Source organism: Wyeomyia smithii, chromosome 2, assembly GCF_029784165.1.
Source record: "Wyeomyia smithii strain HCP4-BCI-WySm-NY-G18 chromosome 2, ASM2978416v1, whole genome shotgun sequence".
NCBI lineage: Eukaryota > Metazoa > Arthropoda > Insecta > Diptera > Culicidae > Wyeomyia > Wyeomyia smithii.
In genome coordinates, this window is record NC_073695.1 from 55,939,396 (window position 1) to 55,954,685 (window position 15,290).

Consider the following 15,290-nt stretch of genomic DNA (forward strand, 5'->3'; position numbering starts at 1 on the left):
TTCGCTATAGCGTTGTTTGCGTACCGGGAGTTTTCCATGAAACATAAGTGAAAACTTGAAAAGTACTTTACAGCAATCCTCAAACTCACTATGAAAACTTAAAAGGCTCCATTACTGACCCAGTGCTTCTAATCCATAAATGGGTCTAGAGGACTTGTTTACAACTGAACTTTTCGAGAAAATTAATTCTACATGATTTTTCAATGTTATCAAAGACTTGCAATAAAGTTTTTCAAGCTCAGAAGTTTTGTTTCTATTCGTCCCGCTGTTTCTATTCGCCCCGTTTTACGATAGTGTGTGTTGTTACTTGACTGGAGATGAATCTTATTGCTTTTAGGTAACAAATTTGTTACAAAAAGAAAAAAATACGTTATTGCTTTTAAAGTATTCAGTGACTTCTTTGCTGGTACTTAATTATATTACATTATTATAAAACTCCTTAAAAGAGCTCGTAGCCTCAAAGTTACATTCGCTTAGTTACGTTTGTCAGCGAATTCTCATGAGTTTGAATTTCAGTAGAATTGAACCGTTCGCTATTAGAGGGACTTTAACGCATGGGTTTATTCTCAGGCTCACGACATCCCCCCTTAACTCTTCCCTCACGGCATTTTCAAATGCCGATTCGTGGCTGAGTAACTAACGAAGCTCGGTAAAGAAGAATAGTAGATTTTACATAGGTATATAGGCGTGTGAAAGGAAGGGTTAAGGAACCATCCTTTCCGTTACGAGTCGTTAGAGATGCAGAAGTAAACTCGGTTTGTGGCAACAACGATTGTGACACTTCCGTCTTTCTTTCCCTATTCCACTGTAAGAACATAGCCGATGCCGTAATCAATCTTTACGAATAAGAAGCTACTGAATTGTTGTACAATTAAAACGGTAAATTAATCCCAAATAGCCATTTGTATATGATTCTTTGTGCAACTTTACTAGCTCAGATCCATCACGGAGGAGCAGCTGAGAAAATGTGGGGTCGCTCCGTTATTATGGAATTCTTCATTCATATAAATTTTGATTTAATTTTCGGATTTGTTTTTACCTCACGTTCTCCTGATATTTTAACGTGTTGATTACATGACCTTTTTGCATCTAACATAATAAACTTTTTTATTTTGTCTCATACTACACGTCATCGTAATTTGTTCGTCATAAAACACCACACTCTATGCATATCATAATCCTTCATTGAATTTTATTCCTACATTTTTCTTAATGAAATAACAAACTATAAGTATGCAAGTCCTAAGAATGGTCAGTACTTTCTTCGAAATATTTTTAATCACTTTCCACAAAGTTTTGATATTTCTTTTGGGTTCTTACAACCAGTAAATCTATCAACATTCCGCATTTCAATGTGGTGAATTTTTTTTCTACAATTGGGAGTTGTTTGCCAAGCAGTATCTTCCAGGGTGTGCTAGTGACCAAGCTAGCTGACGACAAATGATTGGAGAAGAGTTTCAGATAAAATTGTTTTAATTTATTTTTTACGAAGCTTGCCAGCGAAGCCGGGCTAAATGCAATAAATTGACACCCTCGGAAAAACGTGCAAACTTTCTCTACGTTGTCTCAATGATGCCCCCAAGTTGTCTTCCCAGCGTTCCTTCATACCGGTACGTTACCTTACCGCTACTGGATAGGTGTCGGCAAATAGCCCTTCCAAGAAAAGAGGATCATTTTTGTGCCATCTTCTCTCGCAGCTTGGTGGCCTCCCAGGCAATGCAGGAGCGAATTTTCCCAACTTCACGCTTCGCGCTCGACTCGAGTCTCATCGACCCGGACCCGGCTGCGGCGAGCTACTGGTTACTAATGATTTTGTACAAGTTTTTATTTTTTGCGCTTCCTCAGCAGTTAAGCAGCGCTCAGCAGTACACACCGGTGTCAAGCATGGTGTTCGTACGGTTTCGAGCAGGCAGCAAGCTAGAAACAAGAAATGCTTTAAAATGCTAACTACCGTCGTTTTACGTGCTTTGAGTGGCTTTTGATTGCATTCCGGTTTCGGATACAAGGGCAGGGCTGCCAAATTGGTTTGATATTCTCAACAGTACTTCAGTTGATCTAGGAAATGATTAAAAGTGAAACAATTGCTTATTGATCTGCCAATAACTATTTATTACTACTAAGCTCTAGACAAGGTTACCGGTCAACTAAGCTCTAGACAAGGTTACCGGTCGGTATTAGAAGGTGTGAATAAAGAGCTCTTCCATTTCATCGAAGTAGATCGGTCCAATTCTAATTAATCATCACAAAACGCAAACGCTTGCCTGCTTAACCTTCACCTGAGCAGCCATCAATCAATCATACAGTCGGAAACTATTCGCTGCAGCTTGTTAGCTAATTTTCTTCGTGATGCTTCTTGAGGTCGAAACAAGCGTAAAATATGTGCTTTTTATGGCTAGCAGCAGTGCATGAAAATGAAATTATGGAACCGACCTCGGTCGGAAGCAAATTTTGACTCTGAAATTTTTAGGCGTTTCAAACTTGTTTCAAAAGTTGGTTCGAATTGCTTGGACAGAATTATCTTATATAAATCTGAGATAAGTTAAAGAAATGATTAGAAATAGAAAGGTAAATAAACTGTTTATTATAATTAAATGGTGCTAAAATACACTTTGTTTTTTATTATTATTCTTTTTTTGTCAATTTTTCAATCTTTATAATTATGTTTATCGTTTTTGCTATTTTTTTACATAATAATGTTTTTGACATGTTTCGCGGGTTGAAGAAAATTAAAAACTGGCAACAATTCTTTATCATGCTATGCCGCAGCCTCCGCACTGCTGTGAAACAATTTATTGCGGACGGAAGTTGGCATGTGTAGACACAAAATTGCTGGCAGAAGATTTATTCTTTCAATTATTAACGAATAAAAACTCAATTAAAATCGAAAAAAATAAGGTTCAGTTAGACGTAGATGTTAACGTGTAAATGAAAGGAATCAAGTAATTGAAATGGTTCACAGGCTGTTTGTGGGTCAGTTTTCCTACAACTAAACTGTGCGTGATGCATAATGTTTACAACCACATTGATGTCATCAGCTAGAATTTATCATCTTAACATTCCAGTTCTTGAAGTAAGCAGTTTGTGCGAACCAAATGAGATCATTGGTTTGTTATTTTAGCAAATAGAGTTTAGCATATTGAAATTCATCGTTTTTTTCTCGCTTTCTCATTTCAGCCGCAAAAATTCTCTCGTCGTTCGAACGCAACTGAGCGTTAGAGTTCACTCCATTATTGGTAAGTGTTTATTTTACATGTTGTTTTGTGTTTACTATGAGTAATCCAATCAGGAATACTATAAACCAATTATTAGCAAAAAGAAGTGACTTCTTCCACACTCGAAGAAATTGAAATTGATGCCAAAGGTCCGGCACAATCGAACACACAGTCCATTGAGATCACATGTGGACCACCCACAAGAAAAATGCTACTGTCTCACTCTTCGAAGCCCTCATGGAACGACTTGAAATATCTCCTAAAATCTTTTTATTCCGCCTGAATGGCGTACGGTCTAAAAGTCGGACGGCCCCCCTCTCGAATCGATTCGTTCAACTGACTATCGAACAACTTTACGGCCCGGCTACCGGTCTTTGTGTGAACGTCTTATTCAGCCTGTTCTTGTCGATTGAAATCGATCCCTCGTGGCCTCGTGGTGTGCTGGTGAGTCAAACTCCTTCACTGGAGTGTCGCTCGCTATGATCTCGGGAAGGAGAAGACGACGACTACGGGATGCTATGGAAGGAAATACCGGGCCGAGCGTGTGGAATGTTTCTCTCCACTTACGACGGAAAGCGGCTATTCACACGACGCATTGCGGGTGCCTTCTCGGGAAGAAATTAACATTTGCCTCTTTCGCCGTGTTGGTCCTTTCGGGATGGTCAGTTGGCGGGTTTGTTTCGAGGAGGGCTCCCCGCAGTGTTCTGGTGAAGGAGCATTCTATTTTCGTTAGAACTGCCTGTTGTGTTGACTTTGTTCAGGGAATTCTAGAACAACATTTTTTATTGCTTTGTTTATAAACGTACAATTTCAACAATTTGATCTGTGAATCGCATGACGGTTGATTGTTACTCCAACCGGAATTTTACGCAGCATAGATTGTAATTATCCAAACCAATCTATTCGGTTTTAGATCATGTTCCCCTGCATATTCCGGAGAAGGAAAGCGAATCAGCTATAATTGGCATTCAAGCAGCACGGTAACCTTCACTCACAAAATTACTATTGCAATTATCAATCATCGAACAAATTCAATCGGCGAAATAAATAGATCGACATATTAAGTTTTCCTACAAACCATTAAATTGCTTATGTTTCGTACCTTGCTATTATCAGTTGAATAATTTGTATCCAAATTAGGTTGATACTAGGATAAGAAACAATATTCAATTGAATCATCATGTGAATTGCAGCAAACTGCATCACGATAAATTCTGATATTTAATTTGACAGAAAGCCACATAACCAACACTTATCTCAAAGTCGGAGAATTTGAATACATTTCACAGAGACATTAAATTTCTGAATTATAGTACCACCGTTAGCGCATGATACAATGTGGCTTCACTTGTGCTCCAAAACACTTTTCGTCCCACTTTGGATGCACTGCGCTGTTTAGCTTCGCTAACAAAATGCATATGCAAATTTACTGGTTCTTTCTGTCTCTCGTAGAATAAATTGCACGTCAGAAGTGAACGAGTTTGAAAATTGTTCTGTGCTGTGTGATCAATGTCTGCTACATACACATGGCGGTGGTTGACTGAGGCGTAGCAAGGTTGATCTTAATTGCAAAAGGGTGTGGAGCGCTGTAAAGGATAACTCGCATGATGCTGACCGAACCGGTGTCTAATTGGTCAAGATTATAGGCATGTGAATGTGTCTCAAATTTAGTCTTTTGTCATGCTCGTTTTGCCTCCCAGTTGAACTTGAGGTACGATACTGGTCTAACGCGCCAGTAAACGTAAATTCGAGTCCCAGCTCGGGAGAGACTGCGAGTGCCAGAAGGATCGCACCGTTTCTTTTAAATCGAATAATCAAGATTATGTCTTAAAATAAAATTTTAATATTGAAAGCTGTAGTTTAACTGAAACACATGGACGTCAACCTCCCCCCGTTGCACCAAACTGTAACCAACCTGCAAAGAACAATTCTCGCTATAATCTATACACGGTGCTCCCACAGCCCGTTATTATGAAAAAAAATGCACCAAAGAATCTGAGTACACCATTCGATTCATTATGACGTCAAGAATCTATGGTCAAAATTTCAAAATCATCGTACGGTACATTTTTGAGTAATGCCCTTTTGAAGGCCGTGAAGTACAAAAAAGTGATCTTGAAACGACAAAATACTCAATGTAAAGCACGTTTTTCAGCCACAATTTTATTAAACAACATCCAAAATAGTTTCCACATATTCCAAGTATTGTGTTTCAAGACATTTACAATTGGTGGAAAGATTTATTCGAAAATCCCACAGTGCACAGTGGTCTAAATTCGAAAAATCGTGATCGTTCTAGATTTGACAGTGAAAAATTGATTTTATGTACTCAATGTCTTCAGCAAAATTGTTTCATAGAACAAGGCCTTACTTTCGGCGTTTTTGGTTTTTCGATCAATCCACCTAACAGTTAGATAAAAAAAATAATTTTTCTAATTTTCAATATACCGGATTGCTTCCTTCAGCAAAGTTGTGGAAAATTTTAAAAGAAAAACAATTGCTGAATACTGCGATGTCCTATCTCTACGTTGAACACGACAAAATATAGTTTTTTGTGGAACACCCCTCCTTAAAATCAGTTTTTTGTCTATAATTTCGTCTGTAGTGGTCAAAACAATGCAAAATGTTCTAAGAATTCATGCATTCAACTAAGCTTTCCTCGAGACTTTGTAAAATTTATTGTTTTGACAATCACAGAAAAAATAATAGACAAAAAACTGATTTTAAGGAGGGGTGTTCCACAAAAAACTCTATTTTGTCGTGTTAAACGTACAGATAGGACATCGCAGTATTCAGCAATTGTTATTCTTTTAAAGTTTTCCACAACTTTGCTGAAGAAAGCAATCCGGTATATTGAAAATTAGGAAAAATATTTTTTTAATCTAACTGTTAGGTGGATTGATCGAAAAACCAGCAACGCCAAAAGTAAGGCCTTGTTCTATGAAACAATTTTGCTGAAGACATTGAGTACATAAAATCAATTTTTCACAGTCAAATCTAGAACGATCACGATTTTTCGAATTTAGACCACTGTGCACTGTGGGATTTTCAAATAAATCTTTCCACTAATTGTAAATGTCTTGAAATATAATACTCGGAATGTGTGGAAACTATTTTGGAAGTTGTTTCATAAAACTGTGGCTGAAAAACGTGCTTTACATTGAGTATTTCGTCGTTTTAATATCATTTTTTTTTAACTTTACGACCTTCAAAAGGGCATTACTCAAAAATGTACCGTACGATGATTTTGAAATTTTGACCATAGATTCTGCACGTCATAACAAATCGAATGGTGTACTCAGATTCTTTGGTGCATTTTTTTTTATAATAACAGTCTGTGGGAGCACCGTGTATACACAATGAGAAGGATCAAAATTGTGCATCACGAAATATCCATACATATAATAGAAGACTGTATAGTAGCAGCATAAGCATTAGCAGCAGCATCTAGTTCAGCCATCCTCGATTCTGCAGAGTGTTTCACAATGCACAAATCCCCAGTGGCAAATGGCACCCGGAAGGGATGCACGTGCTTCCAATTTCCTTTCTGAGGACAGATTCTTCCTAGTGCTTCTAGATGAAACGGATCCGAGCGTAGAAAATTTATTGCTTTCCGGTGCGCCTTCACTTGCATGCATCGAGTGTAGGTGCTCTGCTGGAAAAGAATTTCAACAAGCATCTGCAGTAGTGTATTCCCTAGCAACAGGTGGTCGTTTCTTGATGAAGGTACTTTCGGTGGGAATGGGAAGCATAGAAGAACCGGAAACATTTCAAGCGCATTCCTAGGAGGTACATTACAAATTACTTTAATCAATGACATGGTTCACTGAGCCGGTCGTGAAGTATATACAATAGCAGGACAACTCATCGGCGAGAAACCATGTCTCACAAGAGGTAGTATCTTCCACAGTCGATAATCGCATGCTTACTTCCCCCCAGAGATTTAGCATTTTTTATTCTTCTTCAATCCGATCCGATGCTCAGCGGATCGATTTTCTAGGCTAGATAAATGAAGCAATTATCTGCTTTGTTCCGCTCGGCTGTTGTGAGTGGAACGATTTTCCAGCCCATTCTTGCTATCTCGTGCAGCATCCGCAATTGCACAGCCTTGCAGGTTAGAGGTGCACTTTGGGAGTCTTCACGCGCATTTTTATGCTGATTCTCTGCACACGAGCAAGTCGTACGGAATAATACAACGTTAGCAACCTATAATCGGAAATCGGCTACTTTCACGGGGTCGTACGTTTGCCGGGATGTAAGATGTGGAGAGGTTCATCCCGTATGGTTGAGGTTTTAAAGATATGGTTTTTAAAATTAATTGATCTGTTAGAGAGTAAAGTAGACGAAGTTGAACAACACCGCCGTGTCATTTAATCTTTTGTTCATTACAGATAGGTTACCAATTTTGAACAGATAATTAAGCCTCATGTGCATTGAAATAAAACTCATCTTGACCGAAAGGACCTTTGCCTCAAACTTGTAGGGGAACTGCTCCATTATTCATCTCAGCCCATATATTCATCTCATACAACATGAAAACACAATTGAAAACAGGAAAAAACGCATATATTTTGACTAAACCAATCTGCTGATCCATGGAATGGGTTCTTCTCAGTTCACTTTAGATTTCTCATAAAGTAGAATCCTCAAAAACTCACTTAAAAGCTCTAAATTTGATATTATAGTCGGGCATCTGCACTCGAAAACTCATTTAATTAAATCACCTACCTCAGAAAACAAAATCCTCGCATGGTTCTATACGGCTACAACGGGAATCGTTCAGCAGCCAACCAAAGTTTTTTACATCACTGGCGGACCGCTTTATATTTTATTTACTAAACAAAATCACTCGCTACACTAAGAATACTTTAATCTTTGAAATGTGCACCTCAAATTTCCAAAAACAAGTTTGAATTAGCAGAAATATATGAGGTGAATTTCTACAATTCCTTAATTATAACTGTATGTATTTTCATCTGTTTTCACTGCGTTGAAGAAAATCAAAAGTTGCCAAATCGACAGCACTGCAGTGGTTATCTAGGTTACCAATTTTGCACGTAAACAACTACAGCAGATATCTAGGTAACCTACTACGACGGACTGCGGCTACGCTCATTCATGATTATGTGCTTCATTCATGATTAACAGTTTGATGAATATGCACAAAAGTTGGATGGTGCGGAACCAGTACAAAATTGTGCGTTTTTAGCGCAATTGTTGATGTAATTTGGAACCAGTACAATCATTGCGTGTTGGGCATAACGCAATTAATGCTCTAGCGTTTCTCCAATGTATTTGGCAGCTCCAAACTACTACACTTAAACAGTTTCAACTGGTATCAAGCAGCGTTGCAAAGCGAGCGAGAAGCAAAACCTTTCTCCTCCTTTCTGCTTGAGGACGAGACATATGCTACGCTTTTCAAGTCTTTTGCACACACGCTTTCGAGATACTTTTTCTTCTTCATGCATTCCTCTGAGTAGTAGCAAGTACGCACCGACAGTATGAGTGAGACTAACAACACTGGTATCAAGTATGTAGGTACAGCACGGGTGTCTCGCTCATTTCTCGTATATGATACATATTCTGATTTCATTCTATGTTAATGTATTCGCAGTACAACTGTTGCGTTATGCGTTTCACACATTTATTGTGCGATTTCTGTGCAACATTTGTGCGAATTGGAAAGACACAATGATTGTACAAGACTTCAACTTTTGCGTGGGGGCGTCGTGATATATGGGCAGTGATTCAAGTTATGAAATGGATATGGAAGCGTTGTGAAAAATGGTTTGTTTTACAAAATTCAGGATATATCAAGCTAAGTTTACTAAATGTACAATGCTTAACGATTTCATTAGAGCACTTAAGCGTATTTTGTTTATTTGTTCAATGACTCCATGACAATTTGGTGTTTAATCCGTGCATTCTTCGTTAATATCGGCTTAATGAGATGAATAATGGAGCAGTTCCCCTAGTATTTGGCATATCTTTTCAAAAGTAAATTACTGAAACAGTATCTGAAACAGAGAACAGGATGGTACACAGAATCATTATTGCCAAGCGTCGTTTTCAATGCATGTATTGCTACTTCCACTGAACATTTCTTGAACACTAATATCATTACCGATAGATGTTCCGTTTGCAGGTAATTTTAATAATGCCAGAATAATAAAAAAAATGTATGAAATGTTTCAATTTTTTATGCGTTTTGGAATACATTGAAGAAAAATTTTGTCAAACGGAATCATCGGATTTGAATCATTTCGTTAGATTTTATCCCGTACTCATTCCAAGCTTAGATTATCATCAGACTCCTTCCTTCCCCTATAATTTACGTTTTGCGTCGATCAATCCAAGTTGGTGTAGGATTTTGGTCATTCTGATGAATTCATTTGATAGTCTGTAGGGCAACCTATATGAAAATTTACGAGACTACTTTAAAAAGTACAATTTTAAGGCACATATTTGGATTTTTGTGAATAAATATTTGTAAAAAATTTGAGACCAGTATGTCAATGTTTAGGAACCTATATTAGAGTATTTCTTTTTAGTCAGTTAGTTGAGAATTATGTGATTGTTTGAGTGCTTTCAAAATGGTTTTAATATCCCGAAAATTGATTGTTCAGTTTTAGTTTGTGGGGAATATAAAACCGCTACGTATCTGTAGTGGATTTTGGCCCCAGTTGCAATTTTATAAAAATTATTCACTAATATTTTTCAAATATGTGTAAAAAATGAAAAAGGCCGATTAACGCAATTGCAATGAAATATTTTTTATATGGCTGAAACATTGCACAGATGTTCCTTGTTTGTTAGAGGTGTCATTTTGAGCAATGAGTATTTTTTTCTTGAATTATGACGCTTATGTAAAACCGGTATGGTTGACTACACATATTCTTTGAGCCAGAACAGTTTATTAATCGGTGTCTATGGCAAATAAGAAAAAAAAAAACTTAAAAAACTATTGAAGCCAGAGCATTTATTTGATTGGTTTAATATGTTCGGTGAAGTTGTAAATAGTGATTGTGTCCTTTCAGAAAAATATCCACCATAAGACAAACAAATGTTTTGAAAAAAAAAATTGACTTATAAAATAATATATCTAAGAACCTTTAATTTAGAAATCTATTTTTTACTACGTAAAGCGTGGTACGCAGTTGAAAAGAAAAGAGGTTTACGAAATTTTGCCCTTTTTACCAAACGGAATTTTGACAGCTGAGAATGCTTCACAGTAACGATATCTGACGTGAGTGAGCGCATGATTTTTCCTTTTTTCTAGCAGGGATGCCAGGTAATTTTTTCAAAAGTCTGGTCCGCGAAAAAATGTCTTCTTACCCGAAACACGAAGGCTGAAAAAACTTTCCGGCAAATCGAAAACTGTCGAGCAAAAAAAAAGGTCACCACTAATGCACTAATGCAAAATTCGGGTCGTTCACATATTCTTCAATGTCTTCACATGTTTTCTCCAATGTCTTCACATGTTTTCTCCAATGTCTTCACGTTGTCGTCACAAAAATGGATGTCTTCATCGTACACTCAAAATGAAACATATTTTTGTTATTGTTACGTGAAAGTTCCTATACTTGTTCATTTCCTGTCATTTTGCATGATTTATGTGACAAACATAACGTCTACGTGAAAATCTCATGCATACCATGGTTAATCACGTACCATCTACCAACCAACTGCCTGACATTTACGAATTGACGAATTCGCATACCTGTATGATATCTGATAGCAATCGCGTTTTACGAAATGTACAATTTTCATTTATTTCTCTAATTTTTATGAGCTAGGAAATGGGTTTTAGAAATTATCTAAATATGTTGCGTAATAAATCACTCAAGTATGCAAATTCGTCGTTTACCAGTAGATGAATTCTACGTGAAACTCACATGAAATGCATGCCTCTACTGAATAAGTTTCAAAGGATAATTCATCGCGCCATGATGAACTCAAATGACAATCACGTAGAATCTACTAGAAAAGGTAGTGGAAAATATTCACGTAACTTCTCCGGTAACTATAACGTGAAAAATATTTTGAATGTAGGCTAAATGTCTTCCTATCTGGCATCGCTGGGTGTGAGACGACCAACCAACTGCCTGACTCTTTCAGTACCTGAATAATGTCAGTGCTCATTATTTCGTGCAAGAACAAGTGACATTTTGCTTCACAGAAGTGTTCACAGCAAGTGAACTTAGTTTTCCCTTTCGGTTTATCATTTCTTTTTAGCTGCGTACTAGCTACCAGAAGAAATTTCATTGCCAGATTCAGTGCCTGAATTACATGGGATTGAGATAGAAAAATGAATTCCTTTTTGAACTGCATACTGCGCCTAAACAAAACAATGTTTCCTAAACCAGGTTTCGAAAAAAGACTGCGGTGTGACACTATACTGACGACTGTTCTCTCTTTCTACTCTAACAGCCTCATGAATAAGCTATTCATGAGAAGTCACATACAGCTAAAGCTTACACTTGCAACGAAGTTTTTTCGTGTTGCACATGACATTCTTGCTCATGTATTTTGTTCGTTCAGACATGACAACCTAGTTTTCTTCATTTTGAGGATATCCTGTTGGCCTGTGCTGTTGACAGCCTGCTGATCGGCTGCGGCTGTCTACGATGATATTGACTCGCACTCCTTCTTTTCTCCTCTTAGGTCGATATATTTTCCCATTGTTGATATTATCCTCCATACGAAAAAAAGCTTGTTTCGCACTGCCTCGCTGGTATTACTGCATCGGCCTTACTCTCGTGAATCATAATCACCTGACAGCTCGCTCGGATTTGTCCCGGAGGATTTCGCGCTGTAAAGGCTGTCATTAGCGACAGCTTGAAAATATCAACATCCATAAGGAGATGAAAAATAAAAACCCGTTTGGCATTGCATCATGCACGGCATTGTGTTGCCAGATATCCAGATTTATCTTGACTATCCAGATTTTTGAACATGTATCCAGATAGGCAGATTTGATGTTCAACTATCCAGATTTCTCATAAAAGATCCAGATTTTATCTAGATTTTATTTTCTCTGTTTCGGAAAAAGGTCGTCTCTTCAAATTTTTAGCAAAATTTTGCAGTTTCGTCACGTTAAATGTTGCGTACCTCAAGAATTTTATCCGGAAAAATTACCTCTTGGCCCAGAAAATGACTGCCAGATTTTTCCTGATTTTATTTTTGCTTTTTCCAGGTTTTTTGAAAATCGACCTGGCAACGCAATTTGGCAATTTGCATGTGTGTCGTCAGTCGCTGTTGGACTTTTTACCGAATGTAGCAGGGAGGAGCAGGGAGAGCTGTGTAATACAATGAGAGCTGGATAACTTTGAAATTTGCTTACTGTCTTACAGTCATTTTCATAAGTCTGTGCTAAACATTGATAGTTGCTTGAACTTATAATAAAAAATAAATAAAATTGTAGCTCTTCGAATAAGCTGAATTTTTTTCACGAGAGGTCAAAAAAATGTTTTCACAAGTTCTTTAACAGTATATATTTTTGTTATTAGGGGGAATAGGGGCATAATGAGCACCCTAACTTGGTTGATGATTTAGGCATGGAAAACGACAAAAACTTTAACCTTTGTTTGGTTAGGGACGATCCATCAATGATGTCACGTAAAATTTGAAAAAAATAATTCCCCCCTCCCCCTTGTCACAAGCTGACACAACTTCCTTGACCTCCCCCTTAATTACGTCACGTTATTATACCCCCTCCCCACTCCCACTTCTTTGGTAATAATTGATCAAAAATCGAGAAATGTGTTAGGAATGATTTTTTATTAATAAGAACGATTTTACTGAAAGAAAAACTGACACTAAAAGGGAATGAATATTATAGAAGATAAGTTGAAAAGGTGTTTAGTTCTTAGTCCAAGGATGCTGTTGATGGAGTCGCATATCGACGACATAGAAAGCCGAAATAGTAACTGCAGTATCATTGCTGATTTTTGAAAGACCATCAATATTTAGTTCCTCTTCTTCAATCATTTCGCAATCCAAATCTTCGACACATGTTACAATGGCCAAGCATTCTTATTTACGTTTTGTCACAATTTTTGTATTGATTGGATTGAGAGACACTTAAAATTAATGAAATTGCGCTGTCATTCATAAACGAACATGCACGGTAAAACAGAATTAACGAACATTATGCTTTTTACTGAGAAAAAAAAATGTCATTTATTTTATCTTAAGCAAATCTTAAGCAAAAAAGGGATCGTAGAACTATAAATGAATGATGCAAATATCATTAATTATTCTGAAGTGAACTCTGTGCTAGGTATGTGACTTTTTTATTTTTTAGTTTTGAGTTGAGTGTGATGTGACACTCAAGCTGACACCTCCCCGCCCCCCTCCCCAATATGTCACAAAATGTCACAATAATCGAAACCCCCTCCTTTCTAAACGCGTGACATCATTAATGGATGGTCCCTTAGTATAATGTCCTCGGCCAATTTTTCCAAAAAATAGGGTAGGGCTAGATAGTTGGTCACATCCTTTTTAAAGGCCGCTTAACCCTACTTGATCCCAATGAAGAAAATTTAAAAAAAATTGAAGTCTCGATAACACGTGCATTGCGGTTCTTGGCTGAATGCTCTCCTGCAGAAACACATACAAGCGCGTTGCCGTCATATATTTTGTTACTTTTAGGCAGTGATGGCATGAACTCGTGCAAAGTTGAACTGAGTAACACTTTTCCTGATTTGAATCCAACTTGAATCTGCTTCCTCTCGATAGTTTGAGTTTTTTTTGCACCGCACACTCTGATCGATTGAGTTTAAATGCGTGCAATGCATGCAGTGCACGATGTATCCAACGATGCAGGCGCTGATGTGACGCGATGAGTTTTGTATTTAGATCGAATTCATGCTTTCAAAGGACAATGCAACAAATTGTTGCAGCAGACGAGGCGCGGATTTCATCGCACTTCGATTTTTATGCAATTGTTGCTATGCAGGATTCAAACTCAAGTCTAACTCAAGTGTAATGCACTGCTAGTAGGGTTTACGTGCAAACCGAAAATAAATGTGCAAGCAAGTTTGAAAACTCACTTGAATACGAGTGCAAAGTCACACTGCCAACTCTGCTTTTTGGTTACTACTCTTATAGTCTAATGCGCGGTCATTTGATACAAGAAGTAATAAAATGTTGCTCAGAAGTAACAAAATTTCCCCGTTGGTTTTGAGTGTAATAGCTCATGATATTTTTGATATCGAATTTTTTTCCTATGCCACATGTTTCAGAAATACAGAAAACGTCTAAATTGGTGTAACCTGTTTTTTTTTCATATTTTTTATTCGGTCATCTATCTCAAGCTTAGAAAATTTTCAGCTGGAAAACTCTCTCATCTCCAAAATTTTCAAATCCCAGAAAAACTATTTAAAAAATAAAATTTCTATCACCAGATCTTAAAGCTTCATGCATTTCAAAGACATTTGGATATCGACAATTTCATGAACTACTACTGTGGATTTTTTCCACTGGTCAAGAAAATAAAACACGTATTCCCGAAGTCCGATTGAGCTGAAATTTTCCATAGGAGTATTTCCATGCCAAATAATCTGGAAATTCGTAGAAATTTAATCGACCATTTTTGATTTGAATGAAATTTTGCACACGTGCTTGGCTAAGCAAACTGAGTATTTTTCACAGATGGAGGAATTTTTCAGACTCAAGACTCATTTGCTAAAAGGACGTAAGCATTTTGGCATAGGTTTTGTTCAAAACATTTTAGCCCAGAAACCATTTACTGTACAAAAAAAAAACTATCTAGGAACGAATTGTATGGAACTAATAGTAATTTCATTTTAAACGAACTTTTCACGATAAAGATTTTATTTTTAGCTATGATTATTTCTCTGGATTTTTTTTTCATGGAGTATATTTTTTTCGGATGACAAAATTAAACCGTTCTGGCGCTAAAAATATTAGCTTTTCGTGGCGACTGTTTGTTGTTTCAGATTTTGGATTTTCGGCCTTGCATTGTCAGTATGGGATCTAAACGAATATTCTTTTACATCCGACGTTTCGGCCGTTGGTTGTGGCCTTTTTCAGAGGAATTGAAGGTATCGTTTT

General features: G+C 37.2%; 1 protein-coding gene across 1 annotated transcript in view; it reads left to right on the forward strand.

The window, feature by feature from the left end:
• LOC129719631 (serine/arginine repetitive matrix protein 2-like) overlaps positions 1-4,196 on the forward strand; it is a 172,358-nt gene extending 168,162 nt beyond the window's left edge. The window contains exons 6-7 of the mRNA XM_055671025.1: positions 3,175-3,233; positions 4,126-4,196. Coding sequence (XP_055527000.1) covers positions 3,175-3,233; positions 4,126-4,196 — 130 coding nt within the window. The remainder of the gene's footprint in view (positions 1-3,174; positions 3,234-4,125) is intronic.
• The last annotated feature ends 11,094 nt before the right edge of the window (positions 4,197-15,290 follow it).